General features: G+C 34.1%; 5 protein-coding genes across 6 annotated transcripts in view; 3 read left to right on the top strand and 2 right to left on the bottom strand.

The window, feature by feature from the left end:
- LOC107697913 (P2Y purinoceptor 1-like) overlaps positions 1-2,697 on the top strand; it is a 12,702-nt gene extending 10,005 nt beyond the window's left edge. The window contains exon 2 of the transcript XR_001635279.1: positions 2,668-2,697. The gene's annotated coding sequence lies outside the window, so the exon portion shown is untranslated. The remainder of the gene's footprint in view (positions 1-2,667) is intronic.
- The window catches only part of ints11 (integrator complex subunit 11), a 15,830-nt gene extending 7,551 nt beyond the window's left edge, over positions 1-8,279 (bottom strand). The window contains exons 1-15 of the mRNA XM_016498776.1: positions 7,935-8,279; positions 7,527-7,624; positions 7,360-7,433; positions 7,043-7,271; positions 6,176-6,274; positions 6,049-6,083; positions 5,791-5,929; positions 5,592-5,656; positions 5,161-5,350; positions 4,043-4,126; positions 3,815-3,904; positions 3,025-3,187; positions 2,708-2,818; positions 1,909-1,970; positions 1,661-1,803 (exon numbers count right to left, since the gene is read on the bottom strand). Of these exons, the coding sequence (XP_016354262.1) occupies positions 1,661-1,803; positions 1,909-1,970; positions 2,708-2,818; positions 3,025-3,187; positions 3,815-3,904; positions 4,043-4,126; positions 5,161-5,350; positions 5,592-5,656; positions 5,791-5,929; positions 6,049-6,083; positions 6,176-6,274; positions 7,043-7,271; positions 7,360-7,433; positions 7,527-7,624; positions 7,935-7,962 (1,610 nt within the window). The 5' untranslated portion in view covers positions 7,963-8,279. The remainder of the gene's footprint in view (positions 1-1,660; positions 1,804-1,908; positions 1,971-2,707; positions 2,819-3,024; positions 3,188-3,814; positions 3,905-4,042; positions 4,127-5,160; positions 5,351-5,591; positions 5,657-5,790; positions 5,930-6,048; positions 6,084-6,175; positions 6,275-7,042; positions 7,272-7,359; positions 7,434-7,526; positions 7,625-7,934) is intronic.
- Positions 8,280-8,742: 463 nt separating this feature from the next.
- On the top strand, positions 8,743-10,899 carry LOC107697856 (ceramide-1-phosphate transfer protein). The gene is made up of 2 exons (XM_016498704.1): positions 8,743-9,058; positions 9,938-10,899. Exons 1-2 carry the CDS (start codon positions 8,946-8,948, stop codon positions 10,458-10,460), a joined length of 636 nt encoding a protein of 211 aa, XP_016354190.1. The 5' UTR covers positions 8,743-8,945; the 3' UTR covers positions 10,461-10,899.
- Positions 10,900-12,005: 1,106 nt separating this feature from the next.
- LOC107697872 (UBX domain-containing protein 10-like) lies at positions 12,006-12,689 on the top strand. The gene has a single exon (XM_016498719.1). The coding sequence runs from the start codon at positions 12,006-12,008 to the stop codon at positions 12,687-12,689; it is 684 nt and encodes a 227-aa protein (XP_016354205.1).
- Positions 12,690-13,922: 1,233 nt separating this feature from the next.
- LOC107697911 (ATP-dependent RNA helicase DDX19A-like) overlaps positions 13,923-15,344 on the bottom strand; it is an 8,755-nt gene continuing 7,333 nt past the window's right edge. For both annotated transcript variants that reach the window (XM_016498774.1, XM_016498773.1), the window contains exon 12: positions 13,923-14,997. In XM_016498774.1, the coding sequence (XP_016354260.1) occupies positions 14,936-14,997 (62 nt within the window). In that variant the 3' untranslated portion in view covers positions 13,923-14,935. The remainder of the gene's footprint in view (positions 14,998-15,344) is intronic.

Genomic DNA, 15,344 nt, shown 5'->3' with positions numbered 1-15,344 from the left:
TTTTTTACCTTATTCTGTGCAGAAAATTGAAATAATTGTTTGTAGTATATAAAACAATCATAAAATTGCCATTAGGAAAAATTATAGATAGCAAATTATTGATTATTGTCCAGCAGTGTATTTGATTTCTTATAGCAAATTCAAAGTAAGAGATAAGAAAATAATTCCTTGTAAATAATAATAATAATAATAATAATAATAATAATAATACATAAAATGATTGTTTTTGACATTTCTGTCCCTTCTGAAATGATGGCTACGCCCCTGGTGTGACAAAATGTTAGCCTATACATAATACTTTTAAAGCTCTTAATACTTTACAATCTTGGCTTACATAAATTTCTACACATGCCATGTCATGCCATAGCATCATTAAACTAGCATCTAACAATGGACAAAAGTGTTTTCTTTTGTGTTTGTTTCTCTCTAAGCTATGGTTCTGTAACCATAAAGGCTGCTGTGTAATTTGCCCCCCTGACTAAGCATTTAAAGAATTTAGGGGAAGCATTTAAATAATCCTGTGAATGCACTTGAATGCAGAATTGAATTGTTAATCAAATCGAATCTAATTTAATTGTGAATCGAATCTAATTGAATCGTTCTGAATTTGCAAAAATCGTTCTTGAATCGAATTGAAAACCTATGAATCGTGAATCGAATCGATTCGCTGTCTACCCAAAGATTCACAGCCCTACTTACTGGTAGATAAAACTGAAAATCATCCACGTAACAATGATATGAAATACTGTATTTTTGAAAAATGTGGGCCAAGGGAAGCATATAAAGGGAAAACAGTAAAGGTCCCAAAATTGATCCCTGGGGCACTCCACACAAGACAGGTGCAGCGGATGAGAAAAAAATTCCTATATTTACAGAAAAAGTCCTGTTCTCGAGATACGAGGCAAACCACTTTAATGCAGTGCCTCGAATACCTACCACACAATCCAGTCGTTATGAAGCCAGTAATACTCTGAACGATTCACTGACTAAGTGATTTGGATTCAAACTACAAGTCTGAGGCTGTTTTGTCAATCTTTTTTGGCTGATTCATTAAAAAAAACTGGTTCATAAGAGTCATTTGTTTGTCAAATCAGACATGTTCATAGTTCACTTCACTCTGTCAACATAAAATCTGATGGATGGGCACACAAAGTTTCTTCGGCTAGTTTTTTTTTTCACCCTGACTTACTTAAAGCTATAATTTGCTGTGGTGTTTTGAGTCCCGTTTCCATTAATCTCTTTGCTCTTTCATTTTCAAGTCACATCTCAAATGACTGATCAGTGATATCCTCTGAAGTAAAAAGTGCTTAAGATATCTCACCTAACCTCTAAGCCGCTGCAAACTTGGAAAACATGACCTTCAAGCTTGAATTAATCAGAAGGTTTGAAAATTTCTCATTACGTAGTTTACATACCAGTGTTATTTTAGAATTATTTATATAATACTCATACAGTTTAGTGTTTTAGCCTTACTGATTATTTTTAACTTATTTCTAATTTTCGATTAGTTAACCTAATTCAATATTTATATTTTACTTTATTTCAAGTAACAAAAAGTTTTGAATAGTTTAGTTAAACCTGTTACATGAAGGTGAGGGGGGAATGATTAACTGCATTAATTCAGCAATAAAACAGTGTGTGTGGGGTATAGTTCGCTGACCTCTTGAGGTGTGTGTAGATGCGGCCGAGTGTGTCTGTGTCGCTGTGGGGGTCGTGGAGCTGCACACGGCAGGTGAAGCGCAGCTGGTGTTCACTGAGGCCCAGCTCTTTGAGAGCCTGTTCTGGAGAAACCAGCCGCAGACTCTACACAGACACACATATTCAGAAAACATGGAATTCATGACGTCTGAAACCTTATATTAGTCAAACAAACGATGAAATTGAACCTAAAGAGCCATGATGACTTACATTGTCCTTCATTATTAATGTCCCATGCATGGTGCGAGGTCTTTTAGCATCAGGCAATGGACCTGCGAGAAAGTTTCATAACAAATCCTGTTATTTATTCAAATATGGCATAACATTGATGATGATCATTGATAATCACAAAAAAAAAAAAAAGATTTTGCCCTGCGTTTTCTTTAAAAATACAAAAAAATGGAAATTATAGTAGTAGTAGTAATGTGACACTTCTAATTTAATAAAAGCGCTTACATTAATACTTCAGTTAACACTTGTTATATTTAGTTCAGTAATACAATTGTATTGTTTGAGCTGAAAAGCCGTTTAAATCATAATTTTTACAGTTCCTTTAGGGATTTAACATTTATGACAATATAATGTCATGGCAACAAAGTAAAACTATATATAATTTTACTCAGGAAACGTTAGTAAGTTGTTAACATGTACAGTATATTATTTTTACATTGTGTGGCTATACAATCTAAACAGTGAGTATTTTAATGTTTACAGATCGGCCTCATTCACTTCAGCTGCAAGTGCCTCAGATTAACCCAGATTTTTTTAAGGAAAAGGAAGAAAAGTCATTTTTCTAGTAATCCACATTATGCCATAAATATAGATTTTTGACCTTAACTTGAACCTTGCAAATTCCTTTAAGCCAATGGGATCCAGAAAATATAAAGTCAAACTAAAAGAGGAAAAGCAGAAACTACAAGACCAACATAAACACGTGAGAAAAAGTCATGATGGCATTTCTGTAAACAGGTCAAATAAAGCAGTCAGTGGTGTACGTGTCAATCAACACCTCCGAGAGCCATCTCCCTCTTCAGCAGGTTGAGAGAGATGTCTACAGGGACGCTGGGGTTCGTCACTATGGTTGTCGTCTCTCCGTTGGCCGGCATATAGCAGCTGATACCTGCATGAGGTAAAATATCAGCACAGAGAGAACATCTTTCAAACACTGTAAAGTACACTATTAAACTGATCATATTCCACAATTTAGTATTGTATTTGTTACACTCTAAAGTTCCCAAGAATAAATCACAGAACTGGAATTTAGTAACAGCAAAGCACGCTGTACAGTCCAAAGTTTAATTGTATTTTGAGGAGTTGTAGACATACTAAATTCTTGCTCGATCTTGTCTTTGAGGAACTCCATTTTCTTGGCCTCTCCGTGCACCAGCAGCATGTTCCTGGGTTCTGCCATGCGGATCAACTGCATGATGCCTTTGGCGTCAGCGTGAGCGCTGAAGGACATGTACTCCACCTGTAGCTTCACATCCAACTAAACACACACACACACACACACACACACACACACCATATACACTGCTGGTCAAGTGTGGAATTACGATTGTGAAATATTGTATTAATAATTAATAAAATATTATTAATTTAAAAGAACTTGTTCTATTTGAATATATTTTAAAATGTGATTTATTTCTGTGATGCAAAGCTGAATTTTCAGCATCATTACTCCAGTCTTTAGTGTCACATGATCCTTCAGAAATCATTAATGTGATTGGCGCTCAATTATTATTAAAATAGAAAACAGTTCTTTTAATTTGCAAAAATATTTCACAATATTCCTGTTTTTATTGTATTTTTAACGTAAAAAAAAATCTTGGTTAGCATTTTTGGTGATTTCTTTTAAAACAAAAAAAATGTATGAATAAATTAATCACATTTAATTAAACTAATTAAAAGTCAATTTTTTACTGTTATTGTATGATACAAATTCAGAATTCTAGAGGTTTGACATAAGAATTAGTTTCAGGTGTGGTTAAAGAAGGTAAAAATGACAGATTTTTATGAAAATTATGGGAAACAGTGGACTATATAAACTACAGAGTTCTCTGATGCCATCTAGTGAAGCTCAATTAAAATCATTGTTTGCAGTGCCAATAATTACCGTTGCTCTTCCCTCCATCTCCAGTTTTTTCTGTCCATTCAAGATCTTGTGTCCCACAGTGCCTTGCACACAGTACCCTGGCATGATCAGCTAAGAAATAAATATATTGAACTCAATAAATACGTCTTCTATTTCGATGAACAACTATGAGTCAGTATGGGCTTTGAATGAGTTGAAGTGGTAAGTAAGTCTCAGTAACATAATCTGCCGTTTCATAAGGGGTCTTACCATATTCTTTTCATTGCCGGCCCATTTCTTGAATATCTGTAAAGACTGGCCAGCGTGCAACATTCCAGGGGTGGCAAACACAACCTGACGGAACAGATGTCAAAGCCTCTGCTTTTACATAATATCATGCACTGGTTTGATTCACTTCTCAACAATCCATCAATTCTTGTTGAATGTCTTAACAGCAGAAATGGCTACAAACTTCAATTAGTTCTAACTAGGAATCAGAGTCATTGGTAAAAAGAATCAGTTCTTCGAATCTGAGGCCTTGAGAATCAAGAGTCAAACCACATTGCAAACCTTTTGATTCTGATCACCAAAAAGATTCACCATTCATTCTGTGATAGATGCAACATCCTATTAGTGGAAAATCATTTTAAATATACACATTTTAAACTAACATAAATTATTAAATTAAATGTTTTTTTTTTTATTATTAAAATGAGAAAAAAAAAAGGATTTAAAGAAATAATATTAAAAAATGCCATGTTTAATATTCTAAAAAGGCTTCAGCATGTATTATTTAATAATCATCATCACCATAATCATTGTGCATAAAATAATAGTAATAATTATAATAAAAATTATAATTTTACAATAAAAAAATCCACGAATAGTATAATAATTATCAGAGTATATCAATTATCCAGTTTAACATTTTCATTAATATTAATATTAAAATATTAATTAATATTCTAAGGTTTCTACAAGTATCATCTAATAATAATAATATAAAAGATCATATTTAAATATTTTGCATAATAATAATAATAATACTTTAACAATAAAAAATCCATGAATATCTCCATACAGACTTGCAGATTATATCAGAAATAAGATTTAAATTTTCATTCATATTTTTTTTCTGAATACTACTTAATATTCTAGAAGGTTACGACATATATCATTTAATAATTAAAAATATATCAAATATTTAAATAACAATAACAATATATAAAAATAAAAAAATAAAAATAATATATTAAAATAATACAAAATATTTTCCATAATAATAATAATAATAATAACAACGAATAAATGAATGAATGAATGTCTCTTTGTGGACTAGCAGAGTATATCAATTATGAATTTTATACATTTCTTCATAGTGGTCTTACCATTGGTCCAGGGTTATCAGCATATGAGCGATCAAAGGCTTTGATGTGCTTGAACTCAAACATGTTTCTTTGTACGAAGGTCTTGCGGATCTTCTGATTGGTCCAGGTGATGAAGAGCTTGTAGTAGTGATTGGCTTTCTCCGTCAACCCGGTGGAGAAGTAAATGGGGGCTTTCAGATTCATTCTCTCCCTGTTAAAATGAAGATCCAGCAATTACATACCATTCTGTGCCAATATAGAGTTTAGGAGTGTTGTAACAGAATTTGTGATTTGAAATTTTATTATAGGGTGGTTGTGTACACACACTGCCAACACACATTTCAGTTCAAACAACTTGTAAAAGTGCATGTAGCATCCTATGACCCCTTTAACAAAGGTAAAATAGGTGAGCAGCAGCAATCTTAGGCCAGTGAACAACTGTACAAGCTCACCAGAATGTTTCCAACAGAATACAGAGTTCCTGTGCTCTTCCCAGAGCAAACACTGGAATCAAGACCTACAACAGAGACACCAAGATGAACAGAACATACACATCTGAGAGCATAAAAAAAGGATAGTTACAGCTTTAAAATCGGATGGATGAGCTGACAAACACCAGCTGAATTCTATATATTTATGCGCCTTAATTACCTTCCCTCCTCTTTCTACGGTTTCATGAACCTTCTTCAGGAAATCTCTTTCCCTGCAGCGTTTGGAGTCTCTGATCGTGGTGGCGTACGTGGACTCTGATATCAGAAGATCTGGCCGGCATTTGTCAATCCAAGCAGCTCTGAGTAAATAAAGTCAGAGAATCTAAACCTGACTCAGTTTAACCTAAATTAATCTAACCGGAATATGAAACCTGAAACGTACATAAAATATGTGACCAAAAAAGGAGATTTTACTCACCCCAAATGTCTGTCTGGTGTCATGTTGTAATCACCCTACACAAATAGATTTAGATATAATTTGCAAATTATGTCAACAACTGGAACAACATAAAATCGGAGTATGTAATGAGCAACGTGACACTCACTGTATAGACGACAGACTCCGAGCCGACTTTGATTTGAAACATGGCAGCTCCCAGCACATGACCTGCATAGTACGCTTTGATCTCGAGCTCTTCGTCTACCTAAAAAAAAAAAAACTAAACAAGTCAGAAAAAATGTAAAAAAAAAAAAAAAATCATTAGCAACATTAACACATTCATTTGATGCTTAGGTTTAGTTTAACCATTTTCAATGGGGAAAATTTACAATATCAGAATTAATTTAAATATTTTAAAAAATATTCTACATTTAATTATTTTATTACAATAAAAAAAATATGATTTAAAGAAATAAGATTTCAAAATGTCATGTTTAATGCAAAAAGGTTTCTACATGCGTAATTTAATAATAATAATAATAATATTTAATCTTGAATCTATTTTAATCTGCTAAATGACTAAATAAATAAATAATAATAATTGAACGATACAAAATCCTTGAATAGTATATCAATTATCAGATTTACAGAAAAAAATATTAATTAATATACTAAAAGGTTTCTACTTGTGTAATTTAATAATAAATAACAAAAGATAGTAATAATAATTTAACAAAAAAATCCATGAATATCTGCATATAGACTTGTAAGGTAGTTAAAAAAAACTAAAAGTAGAGACAATTCTCAAAAAACAAACAATCATAAAAACAATACATTAGCAGCAAAAACATTAATTTGATGCTTACATATTGTTTTAATGTAAACCTTTTCAATAAGAAAAATGTACAATAACAAAATTCTTAAGAACTTAATGATTACTCAAATTAATTAAATTAATGAATTTACTTTTTTTTTTTTTATAACAATAAATAAAAAGAATTGATTTCAAATTCACAGACAATGAACTTTTTACCTGAACTGTTTGGTGGAGGTTGAGTGGCACAACTTTCTTCATGCAGTCTTTGATCATCTGTGAAGTGAAGAAGTTGGTCTCTCCCTTTTTGTCTACTGTGATCTTTCGGAAGTCCTCCAGCAGGATGGGGCAGATGGCTTTGGTGGGGTGGGTCATGTAGATGGGCCCGTCGTAACCCACCATCTCGCTCATGTAGGGAAGAGCACCGCAGTGATCCAGATGGAAATGACTGAGAGGAACATAAAGAAGGGAAAAATCACAATGGAGAACAGAAAAATGTGCACGACAGTCACATCACACATCATATATAAACTAACCTTATAATAACACAGTCCAGGAACTCAGTGAGGCGACTGTTTTGTGTAACGTAACTAAAATCTGGGAAACGTCTCTGAAATCAAACACAGATAGTTAAGCATACAAGTGAAATTATGGATTACAGAATTATACTATTATAAACATAGCATGAACCATTGTAACGCACATCGTCGTTATAGCCCATATGCATGCCACAGTCAAGCATGATGTTTTTGCCTCCGATGGAGACCAAAATACAGCTGCGGCCAACATCCTGACCAGCCCCTGCAAAACAACAGATTCACACATATAGAAGAACATTTACCTTTAATAATACCATAAACATATAACATTAAAATATTTACATTATATAAGTCAAAATATATATTATAAGAATTACAAACACAGACTTTAGGAGACCTATAGGCATACACAAATTAAATTTTTTTTTTTTTTTTACATTTTTAAATTAAAAAGTCAACTCATTTGCTAATATCGTTGATTCCTGCTGAATTGTCAGATTTGTTATGCATCATATATTTGCTAATGGCTCATTTATGAACGTTTTATCTATAAAATGAAGCAAACCTCTTACCTAAAGGCGTAACTTTGATATCAGGCATCTTGACAGCTTTGAAAAGCTCAGAAATTAACGTGTTATGTTTACAGGAGACTGATGGTCAAACTCTTAACTGCAGATTAGCTGGATATGAACACTTGACGAGCGCATGTCGGTCAGCTTGCACACTAGCCAGGGATGTAGACCAACTGTAAAGAATGTAAACGTGTTTAAGCAGTAGATCATTCAGAAACAGGTTAGCACAGGTTAGCACAGGAGCTAAACAACTTCACGCCGCACAGAAGAAGAGAGGAGAATATCAATAAAGGTTGATGTGGGCGTGGCTTAGTTGCCCACATGTTGTCTATCATTTCTAAATAATAATTTTCTTATTTTAATTCGTCACTGTGCGTTTTCATTTTATGGCTATTAAAGCCCTTTTTTTTTTTAGGTGTAAATTACTATCAAGGCCGCTAGTGAAGCGGCCTAAAAACGGCCATGTCACGTGGTCTCTGTTACTTTTCACAGCGCTGTTCAGTGTGGACCAATCATACTCGTTTGTGATTTCTGGACAAGGATTTTTAAAAATCGTTTTAACTCAAATTTCAGGGGCGTGTTTATATTCCCTTGTCAGGTACAAATGTGTGGAGTTAATTTATTAAAACGATTATGATTTTCAGTTTATAAATGTCTCCAAAAAAGCAAACAGTTTCCAGATATTTGAATTCGGCTCAATGGAAAATTCGACTTTCTGAGCCGTCGAGCGCCCCCGCCTGGAGGTAATTACGCATTTGTATGTCATGTGACATGAAAAACATGATTTGATTGGTCTAATGTTCCTTACGTTGCTTAAAGAACAGGAAAATCCTGGAAGAGAGGATCAAGCGAAAAGCAAAGCATTTACAGTGATATGATCCCAATGAAGAAAATATAAGATACTTTTATTGAAAATTAATACATAGGAGGATTTTTATTGCCTTGTCGATTGTGTTGTAGGAATTTGTCCACAAATTTTATTTCGTGTTAGTTAAATTAGAGAGAACAGACATGGCAGATACATTCAGTCTTCAAAGGGTTTTGGAAACATTCAGATCAAGTCTGAGTGAGAAAAAGGAGGTTTACATTAAATACTATATAGCAGGATGGCAAGAGCTGGTCGCGTGAGTACACGTTTTATTACTGTTTTACATTAAGATCTTGGGATATTTAAAAAAGTTTTGCCACAACTCGTGAAATATTAAGCATTTTTTTTAATTTTATATTTAATTTTATAATAATTACAGGACCTGGACAATGAATGGAAATTTATATTATTAATTTAAATGTTTCTAATGCTCAGCTGTAAAAATATCTGCATCTTGTAATTACAAATATCTGTAAAATTAAAGGGTTAGTTCACCCAAAAATCGGTTTCGCCCATGTCTGGATATCAAGCCCAACCGATGTCACCGTCATTTCAGTGCGGTCCACCGAACTTACTGAATAAATGCTGTCAAAGGACGAAACTTCAACACCGACCGCAGCACAAGATCATCAACACGGACCACAGCCAAAGTTTCTGCCGCCGGCCGTGGCTTCTTCTTCTTCTTCTTCTTCTTTGGAATTTTTGGCGTATTCCGCACCGTAGGCACATACCGCCACCAACTGTTTATATACATACATGGATGATAGTCCTGTCTCTGTTTATATTTTCTTTTATTTTATTGTTAATTTTATTTCGGGTTCACCCAAGCTGTATTTCTAGCTGCTGCGTGTTCAGCTCCCATGCCAAAAAACCCAGCTTGTGTGTTCCCCTATTCTATTCCACATTTTCGTCTCTACTTGTGGACGCCACCACACGCTCGTGTCATGATACTGTCGTGAACGTTTGGAACAACACGAGGGTGAGTAATTAATGACAGAATTTTCATTTTTGGGTGAACTAACCCTTTAATGAAAGAATTTATTGGTTAAAAAAATGTAGGAATACCATTTGAATATAAAGACAACAAGCAATTTAAATAAATGTAATAATCAAAATCCCTCTTTTTTCCTATCAGCTTCATGAACAGTTTGGGGAACGTGTTTTCCTTCATCTCCAAGGATGTGGTCAGCAAAATCCAGATCCTAGAGAACTTCCTTTCAGGAGAAAACAGATCCCATTATGTCACCATCCAGTCCATGGTAAAGTATGAGCTAGAAAATGACCTGGTGGACCTGACCAAAAGAGGCAGCCATCCAGAATCCGGCTGCCGCACTCTTCTGAGGCTCCATCGAGCTCTGCGCTGGCTGGAGCTGTTCCTGGAGAGACTGAGAACCAGCACCGAGGACAGCAAGACCTCCGTCATGTGTTCTGAAGCCTATAATGAGTCTCTGGCTCAGCACCACCCCTGGCTCATCCGGAAAGCCGTCGGCGTGGCGTTCTGTGCGCTTCCGGGGCGTGACACATTCTTTGATGTGATGAATGCGGGTGATCACACGCAGGTGGTTGCTCTGTTGGGAGAGTCTTTGCCTCTCATCGCTGAAGTGTACCAGATCACAGAAGACTTGTATGCGAAGAACAACCTCCTGGAGTTACCATAGAGGGAGGACTGATATATATTTTACTCTTTACACTAATTAATACATAGTCCTTGTGGCACATACTCACTTATTTACTACAAACATTGACTTGTTTGACTGTCTGCCTGTTTAAAAACCGAAGGGACATGCAATATGCAGATTTAATGCACATTTTAAGCATGGTTCTGCTCATTTAAGCTGTCAACTACACAACACCAAGTGGGCATTAAATGCTGGATGTATGTTAATATATTTGAGCTTAGGGAACAATATAAAGCCATTTAAAGGTACAGGATGTGCATGATATATATTTAAATTTGAAGTGCTGTGTATTTGAATATAGGTGTTTTTTTCCCTTGAGTGTTAATTATTTTATTGGAAATCCTTTTACTTGAAGTCCTGTCGAATGTGCGTCATACATCTGCAGCTTTGCTGAAACTACAAAGGGGGAAATTTAGTTATTAGTAAATGTATAAATGTACAATTTAGTAAATGTATGAATGAATAATATGTAATGCAATAATTAAATATAATGTTCTGAGAAATCTACGTTCGTCATGGTTATTCTCATATTATATCTAAAATTAAAAGAATACCGGACATTGATTTTTAAGCTTTGCCTTAGGATGGTGACATTTACTTCTTTCAATATTTACAATTTTATTTACAGTTTGACAAACGGCACACTTCTTAGAAAGCAATACAACACTAATTAGTTATATTCAGTGTATATTGTTAGTTATTATTCTCAATTACTACATGCTTAACCCAAAGTGACTTTTTTTTGGGCCTTCTTTAAGGTGTTTAGGAAATGTAAATATATCATAATAGTAAATGTCTCACATGAATAATTATATGAATTAACATGAATTCTGACCGTTATAAATTATATCATTATATTGTACCACAAACAAGAAAAATAACCCAAGAAATTGTTTATGTATTTTTGTAAGCACTGTTTAGTAGTTTGACCCACATTTTATATTCATCCACGGTTTTAAACATTTCATAATAATGTGTAAATATAATTCGGTATCATTGATACCGGACGTTGGTGCGTTTATGAAGCTTATTACAGCACTTCCGCTTCGGTAGCGTTGCTAAGGAGACGCCAGCGCGTCGGCAAAACTCTCGACTGTAGTGAAAATGCCTGCTTACTTTATCTCTTCAAAAACGACTGAAAGAAGCAAAATAGCATAAAAGGTACGACACATTTACCATTTTACCGTATTACGATTATTTACTGAATATTTTATCAACTTTAACTTATAAATAGAACCGTAAATTTGAAGTTTTTGTAATGTATAAGCTTATTTATTTGGTAAATTAAGACTGATGCATGCAAGTCTAATGTAACTAATAATGATACTGAAGACTATATCTATCTATCTATCTATCTATCTATATCTGAGTGATCATCTATTATCTATCTATCTATCTATCTATCTGAGTGATCATCTATCTATCTATCTATCTATCTATCTATCTATCTATCTATCTATCTATCATCTATCCATCTATCTGAGTGATCATCTATTATCTATCTACCTATCTGATCAGAATTCAATGTCTTTTGGAGGAAGGATGCATGTGACCAGGCCCAAGTCGTCTAAGGGACGCAGCAGACCCATGATGGCTCCCACTTTGAGTGAGGATTCACCTTCCCAGTCCTCGTCTCTTTCACCCCAACCTCCAGCCCCCAAGGCAAACGACGGGTTAAACCAATGCCTTCGATCCCGAGCCATTCTGAGACGCTGCAGTCAACCTAGTACAGATATACTGACTGAAATCTTCGACAGACCTCCCGATGAGCCCGTCTCACTCAACAAATACAGGGTTCTCCCTTCCATAGAGAATAAAACAGGTACGGACCGGACGTTCGGTCAAGGTGATGGCAGCCGAAGGATATGTCAACACACTTCACGTGTCCACACAAAGGCCCGTCCAGATGTGACGTCAGGAAGTGAGACGGGTCGAACTCCTCCAGAGGAATCAGGCCTGATGCTGGCTATCAGAACGCCATGCGGTCAGAGGTTCAAGTGCCATTTCCGGCCAACTGACCAGCTCCAGGCGGTGCAAAGGGCTGCAGAGGCTGAATTCGGGGAGAGGTTTGACAAGTGTATGATTGAGACTATGGATGTGCCACGCAGGACTTTTACAAACCTTACAATGACTTTGGCTCAGTGTGGCGTCCTGAACAAATCGGTTTTATGCATTTCCCAAGATGACAGCAACATGGATTTAACTTGAAACTCTAATGTAGTTCAACTTTTTATGAACACTCAAATAATACAAAAAAAAAACATTTAGATTTTCTGTCCGATTAACATTTCAAATTTTGATTCAAATTCCTCATGATTAAATACATGATTGAACATGGAACAGCAAGATTATTTTGATGGTAAAATGTTTATTCATCCAAGATGTAGATGAGTTTGTTTCTTCATCAGAACAGATTTGGAGAAAAGTAGCATTACATCACTTGGTCACCAACGGATCCTCTGCAGTGAATGGGTGCCGTCAGAATGAGAGTCCAAACAGCTGTTAAAAACATCACTAATCCAGTAATCAACACCGCTTCTTTACAAAATACCAGTCCATAATCCATAATATGCTTCCTCCAGTGAAAAGTCTATCCCCTGTCCTCTTACATCAAAATCCACAAACATATTTAAGAACTGTTTTCGCTGGTAAACAGTGCTTGATCTGTGCAGATTTCTCTCCTGATTCAGATGAGACAACTTTTTTTTTTTTTTAACTGAAAAAAGCAATATTAGAGGACTTGTGTTTTAGCTGGAAGCAAGTTTGAAATTAAAACGTCTTAAAGATGGATTTGTTTCTTACAAACACGCAGCTTTTCACTTCATAAGACATTAACTGATGGACTGGAGTCGTGTGGAGTTACTTGTGGATTATTGTGACGTTTTTATCAGCTGTTTGGATTCAGAGGATTCATTGGTGAGCAAGTGATGAAATGCTAAATTTCTCCAAATCTGTTCTGAAGAAGAAACAAACTCATCTACATCTTGGAGGGCGAGTCAGTTTTCAGCAAATTTTCATTTTTGAGTCAACTATTACTATAAGGTCAAAATAATGTTGCTTAAAACAACAAATTAAGATCACTAAAAAAAGAAATCAAGAATCAGTTTGGGTCATAAACAATAGGAAGAATTAGACATTACATACATCTAGACAAAAGATATTATATAGTATAGATAAAAAGGTTTTACGATTTGCTTCTTATTTGATTTCCACAAATTAAAACTGATATCAGAATGCAAAAATTTTTCGTCCCTTTATGCAATTTTTTAAATTTTTGTCTTTTGACTCAAGACTGCAAGTCAGATTTAAAGATATAAATCCATGCTAAGAGTATGACACTTGTTGCATTTAATTCTTGCAAAGAAGTAAAAATGATTTGATATCACCACATAGAAATGAGCCAACTTGTAGTTTTATTATTATAAGAATATAGGATACAACTATAAAACCCTAAATGCAGCAAATGTACAAAAAAAAAAAGGAAACTGAAATGCTGCAGTCAAACAAGGTGCGTTAATTTAAGCATCAAAAATGTAAACTAAAATAATTTTGCATTTAGCAAACAACAGTAGAGCAGCCATTCTTAACAATATAGCTACAATACAACAATATCACTCTTCAGTAGCTCTTTATACTTTGTAAAAGTGCTGCATTTCTTGCAAAAGAAAAGAACATGTGAGCAAATGTTCAAATAATTCACTGTTCAACTAAAACTCAAACTTAATTTTTGGTCTTTCTGAACAGAACAAAACAAACTCTTCTTCAAAAAGCTTAAATGCTTTTTGCAGTTCAAGTACAATGGCATTGCTATATATATCAAAATAACACTCTATTGTGATTTTCACAATAATTCTCATTATAAAATTATTCTAAAGTGCTCTTGAGGAATGCTAGTGTTTTGAGTTGGTCTTAAGAGACTGTGTCATTTGTGCGCCTTATTATAATTTTGTTCCAATCTGTAGGCAAGTAAACCATATTTATCAGAGATTCTCTTACTGGCTTTAATCTTCTCACATACTGTGATGGAATAAATACTGAAGTCTGTTTTGATTCTATTCACACGTAAGACCAAAAAGCAGTTGACTGACTTCACAGTGCAACACTATGCAAGATATGCTTCTTTAGTCAAGTAGATAACAGAGAAAATGCCTATGTAAAACTGTCTCCTGTAAACAAGATTAGATGTAGGAATTAGTACTGCAATTCACTTCAAAATCAAAACACACTCTGTCAAACGCAAACTGATTCAAAAAGTCTTGTAACAGCTATAAGCTTAGAATCAAAACTATTTGGCATTAAGCTTGAATTAAAGTGTATTCTCCTAAATATGAGTCGATAATTTAAGTAAACATCTATCTCTGTAATGCAGATTATTCAAGCATCATATCTGACGAGTTAACAGCAGAACTGATTTTTATGAAAATAATGTGGAGTGCATTTCACTCTTCATCACATCAGTTGGCGATTTTTTCAATTTCATCAAGATCATCTGTGTCCAGCCTCCCAATTTTCTTATCTGTTGGGTAAAACAAATTAGTAAACTAATAAATTTAAATTATAAAATAAAAAAGACATTTCAAATAAAAAAAATTAATTTTATAATTATTCACTATTTTTATAGTGTCATTTAGTGTCATAATCATTTGTATAATAATTCTAAAATTAAGAAAAATAAATATATAATTTTTCATATAGACATACTACCAGTGGATTCAAATGAAAAGCAAAAAAAACAAAACAAATTTGGACTGTGATGATCAAAAACTGAAAACAATAATAAATAATCAAAAACTGAATAATTAATTTAACTATATATATATATATATATATATATATATATATATATAGAGAGAGAGAGAGAGA

The sequence above is a fragment of the Sinocyclocheilus anshuiensis genome, unplaced genomic scaffold (genome assembly GCF_001515605.1).
Source record: "Sinocyclocheilus anshuiensis isolate Anshui unplaced genomic scaffold, SAMN03320099.WGS_v1.1 scaffold78, whole genome shotgun sequence".
NCBI lineage: Eukaryota > Metazoa > Chordata > Actinopteri > Cypriniformes > Cyprinidae > Sinocyclocheilus > Sinocyclocheilus anshuiensis.
Note: the sequence above shows the minus strand (reverse complement) of the source record. Positions and strands in the feature narration are given on the sequence as shown.

What these genes read in the sequence shown, in the direction of transcription:
- LOC107697872 (XM_016498719.1), top strand. Translation starts at nt 12,006, where the DNA reads ATGTCTTTTGGAGGAAGGATGCATGTGACCAGGCCCAAGTCGTCTAAG.
- LOC107697856 (XM_016498704.1), top strand. Translation starts at nt 8,946, where the DNA reads ATGGCAGATACATTCAGTCTTCAAAGGGTTTTGGAAACATTCAGATCA. An exon ending in GGATGGCAAGAGCTGGTCGC is followed by an intron (nt 9,059 to 9,937) that starts GTGAGTACACGT and finishes TTTTCCTATCAG; the next exon opens with CTTCATGAACAGTTTGGGGA.